The sequence below is a fragment of the Pinus tabuliformis genome, chromosome 7 (assembly GCF_031772625.1).
Source record: "Pinus tabuliformis cultivar Carrire ecotype Pingquan chromosome 7, CPIR1, whole genome shotgun sequence".
In the NCBI taxonomy this organism is placed as follows: domain Eukaryota; kingdom Viridiplantae; phylum Streptophyta; class Pinopsida; order Pinales; family Pinaceae; genus Pinus; species Pinus tabuliformis.
Window position 1 is genome coordinate 1654091696 of NC_142293.1, and position 4904 is coordinate 1654096599.

Consider the following 4904-nt stretch of genomic DNA (forward strand, 5'->3'; position numbering starts at 1 on the left):
ACCAGATCTTTATAGTTACTAGGTATCTCAGAAATATGTGGGATTGTCTTCTCCTGCTTCTTTGCACATCATACATACTCCTCGTCACTGGGCATCTCAGAAATATGTGGACATTGTCTTCAGCTGCTTCCCTGCACAACATACATACTCCCAGCCCTGCCAGTTCCTCTTTTGTAGGTTTTCCCATGTCCAATTCTTGTTTTTCTAAACAAGTCAAAGAAATAAAATTATCCTAATAAGAATTCTAGTTTTTCAAAATTTATAAAATCAGCATACCTTGGAATTCTAGTTTTCCAAAATTTATAAAATCAGCATACCTTTAGAATTGTGTACCCCTCGTTGCAGAAAATATTATAGACGTCCACCACTACCCCTTCATTTTTCCAAGCCAAGCAATCTCATAGCCGCCAGCCTCCCTTTTAATACCTACCAATTTCATCTCGGACCTTATCTGCTCCCATTCCCTTGCCCGGACCTTATCTGCTCCCATTGCCTTGCCCTCGGGCCTCGTCTCTCTCGATCTTTTCCAGATAAGTAAGTAACCTTTCCATTTTGAAACCTAGTTACCAGAAACGGGACGGTCGTCACCGTCCCCGGTAAAAAAACGTGTAAGAAACGAGACCAGACGGAAACGCCATTTTTTACGTTCGTTTTAGTTAACCAGTGCATATATTTTACGGGAAATTTTTTACAGGTCGTAGTTGGCTCTTTTGCAGGTCGTTCTCAGCCTTATATTTTCACTCTTTATTGTAGATTTCATGCATGTATTCATTCAATAACCTAGAGGCCTATGCGAAGTATACAGAAAGTTGATTATTTTTGTACTATTGTCCCTTTTTTAGTTGATTTGTTTTCCTTTAACATGTATAGTGTTAAAATTCATAGTTTAAACACTATTTTATATGTGGCTCAAGAAGTTCACATTTAATTGCAAATCTATTTATTGTTTATATATATATATTATTTCGTTTTTTTTTAAGGAAACAATAATTAGCCGAAGGCCTAAAATGCATAAGAATGTATACACTTAATTGACTAGGAAGCATAAGAATGTATATATTTAATAGTCAATTTGCTAAGCATAAGTTTGGTATTCAAATTATTTAGTTTTTAAATAAAATTTGGGCTAGAAAATTAGTTGAAACTATATTGAAAATTGAAACTAACTCTTCATTTTTCATTTTTATTTTCATTTTCTCTCTCCTCGTTTCTTGAGTGAGAAACCTCCAAACTCTGTTTCTCATACCGTTGTCGTTTCTCGTTTCGTTTCCCGTTTCTCGTTTCTGGTAACATAGTTTTGAAATGGCCTAGTTCCAATATAAAATACCCATATTGTTAATGCATTGTATGAGCTCATCTGATAGAAATAAATCCCTTGCAATATTATCAAATATAAGGTCCTCACCAATCAGAATCTTGTGCCCGGGTCCGAAAACTTAACATAAATTCTGCAAGAAATTTTGTCTAATTTTGTTAAAACTCAGCATATAGCTGACCCTGAAGTAGCCCCAATGAGCTCCCTAGGCATCCAAACAGTAAAATAAATGTCCTTCAGATATTTATGTATAATAATATTCCCCATATACCCTCCCCAAAAATACCTCTCCACAGTATTTTTTTGTAGCAACGCCCATCGCCTCAAATCTAGGATCCTAGTCTTTTTGGTATTGTGATGAAGGCCAAATTTACGAGATGGTATTTATTTCTGCAATTCTTTGCAGGGTACACTACATATACTTCGTGCTCATACACCATCATTTCCTCATTTTCCCATTCCATTCCCCACACATATATATATATATATATCGCAGTGTCACATGTTAATATATCAGACAATATTTCAATCCAAAATTGTCACTGAGCAATTGAAAATGACCCATAGGCAATTAGGAAAATCATCTGTAAATTTTTAATTGAAATTTTAGAACAAGAAGAAATATGATACAAAAGTGGGTAACTGCAGAACCATATGTAATTTAACAATGGATCGTACAAATCACGTATCGATTCCCATAACAACTATTTCACATGCAATAACCCCAAGAAGATTTTCGTCGATGTACAAAAAATATTCAGCATTCTGCCGACGAAAATCTTCCATCATCACCATTGGCTTCGATGTTAGAGACCGCAGGAAAAGAAGGGTGAAGGCCATCCATGAGCTCGCCATTGCTCAGTCTCCTTTCCTCTGCGATGGTGAGCAGTTTTTTACCGGAAGGCCGCGGTTTCACCACGCATTCTTTCCGGAAAGGAGCGATTTCCATCCATTGCCCATTGCCCGCTGCTACCAATTTCGGAATCGCCATTACCAAACCCTTTCTGGAGAAAACAATCTCGAAATCAGAAACACCAACCTTAGCCAAACCCTAAAGACAACTTCTGTGCAAACTGTAAAACAAGGCGACTTAAATCTAGTTTTAATAGCAGAAACGTACTTGCAGAGCACACAAATCAGAAAATTACGAGATAATCTCTTGAGTTGTGATTTTCACGACGCTCGCTCTTGCCCGTGATGCGTTGTGCAATGAATTTAAAGAGTTGGCAATTACCTTTCATTCAATTCACGAACAGAGAAGAAAGTGAAAGCCACGTTTCTTGGGCGCGAGTTCGTTGGCCGAACCTTCTTGCGTTGACGGCAGAGCCTCTCTGGAAGCTTTCCAACGATCGCAATGATGCCACCGATAACATTGATTGAAAACCTCTGCTGTACTCACCAATAAAATCCGATTTCATATCACTGACTTTGAAAATAAGATAAATATAACAAGTGGTGCTGCTCTGGGTTAATAACTAACTTCAAATTGAAGTGTGTACGATTTTGATTTGCATATGAGCTTTACATAAAATCTCCATATGCATCATTAGATTTAATTAATTACTTAACTTGGAATTGACATGTGTACGATATTGATTTGCATCTGAGGTTTACATAAAATCTCCATCTACATCATTGCATTTATTTTTATATTCCCTAAGTTGGCATATTATAACCATATTATTTCTTAACATTAATAACGTGGAAGCGATAGGTGTTAGTCAGTGTAACTACTTAGAAATGTAATAAATAACGTCCAGAATAACTTCCTAAAGTCCATTCAGATATAAGTAGATAGATCCATTTGTAATCGTATTTTATTTATCGTATTGACCCAAAATTCTAATATATTTAATTAAAGACAAAATAAAATAAATGGAGTGACATACTCCGTGATTGTATAAATGCTTTCCAAATTAGCTTAGGGCATTTTAAGAATTAAATCACGGTTTCAATATGCTTTTTCATAATTGAACGCACATGTAGTATATTATTGTGTTAGATGGGCAATTTAAATCATGGCACGCCGATTTTAACTTGTTCATATAATAGAAACTTTCTATTTTGAGTATGTGGTAACATTTTAGGTTGATGCAGTGTTCGTGTCTGCTTTTCACCTACGATTTCCCATGCTGCCGAGTGACCAAACTGTGAGGATGTTGAATGTGGTTATTGAAACAAAATAAACCATAACATGTCACTGTGACATGCTTTCACCTTAGTTTTGATTATGATCTTAGTTATCAATATTTAATTGTATTGAAAACACATTTTTTTACATTTAGTGTCATCTCAAATTCACAAAAAAGAATTTTAATTAAGAATTTTGTTTCACTCTCTGTAGTGGGCAGTACATTTTCTATTGCTAGGTTTTTTTATTTTCCAACAAGTTTTTTAGCGGGGTTGTTAGCTTGAGTTGGAGGGTGACATGGTTGATTCCATTTTGTTAATTTACATTTCCTCGTGCATAGGCTTCTATATTGTGAATGCACAATTTTTTCTAATTTTTATTAGTTAGCCATTATGTTTATCTTTCTATGTTTTGTTATTTGGCATTTAATTTTATTTTGGAGTTTAATTGGTTTATTGTTTTTATTTTTTATTTTTTTCCTTTACTTATTAATAATTTTTCAATGATTGCTAACTCCACTAGCTTTCATCCCACTCAGTTATTGGATATTTTAGTAAATTTGGGTCTATGTTTAATTTTGGCTCACTTGTCAACTAATCATAGTCTTTTAGTGTAATTTTGAGTCAAATAAAGAAAGTAATTTTGTAGTTTGTAGTTAATTAAATGCAAGCTATTGGAATCCTACTTAATTTGATTTTCTCCTTTTTTTTGGAGAGGTATATTGTATTGATGCTTAGCAATAATATATACTATAATAGATTTATTTTAATTTTGGATCTACCAAGCATCCAAAGGAATCATATCTCTTAGTAAGTGCAAAATTTGATGAAAATTTTGTAACTTAAAAGATTTGAAATTCAAAGTTAATATGAATCCATGCTAGCTATTAATAATACTGTCAACATTTATATAAATTTCACATCTTGATATAGAAATATTTTTCTTTTGTATTTTATTAAAATTTTGATAATAAATATCTTTGGTATGTAAGTTAAGATGAATCTATGCTAGCTATTAATAATACTGTCAACATTTATATAAATTTCACATCTTGATATAGAAATATTTTTCTTTTGTATTTTATTAAAATTTTGATAATAAATATCTTTGGTATGTATCATAAATATAATTAGGTGTTTTATATCAATATTTTTCTTTTGTATTTTGTTAAAATGTTGATAATAAATATCTTTGGTATGTATAATAAATATAATTACAAGTTTTATATATATTTTTATACCTCCCATAGGTTTTCAATTAGTTCTGAAATTTTGAAAATTAAAAATAGATTTTGAAAAATTTTAATTTTAATTTTCTATTTTTTTATTGGTTGATATAGCTGATTGACTAATTTTATGGGGTTATATATAGTATTTGTGAAGTAAATAAATCAAAAATCAAAAATAAAATATATACCACTGAGTCTCATCATAGTACACATATCAATACCAATGTTTA

General features: G+C 32.4%; 1 protein-coding gene across 1 annotated transcript; it reads right to left on the reverse strand.

Annotated features, from left to right (window-relative positions):
* Positions 1-1886: 1886 nt before the first annotated feature.
* On the reverse strand, positions 1887-2546 carry LOC149254796 (uncharacterized). Its single transcript, XM_089457113.1, has 2 exons — positions 2436-2546; positions 1887-2319 (listed from the first exon to the last, which is right to left on the reverse strand). The coding sequence occupies exon 2, from the start codon at positions 2304-2306 to the stop codon at positions 2073-2075; it is 234 nt and encodes a 77-aa protein (XP_089313239.1). The 5' UTR covers positions 2307-2319; positions 2436-2546; the 3' UTR covers positions 1887-2072.
* Between the last annotated feature and the right edge of the window lie 2358 nt (positions 2547-4904).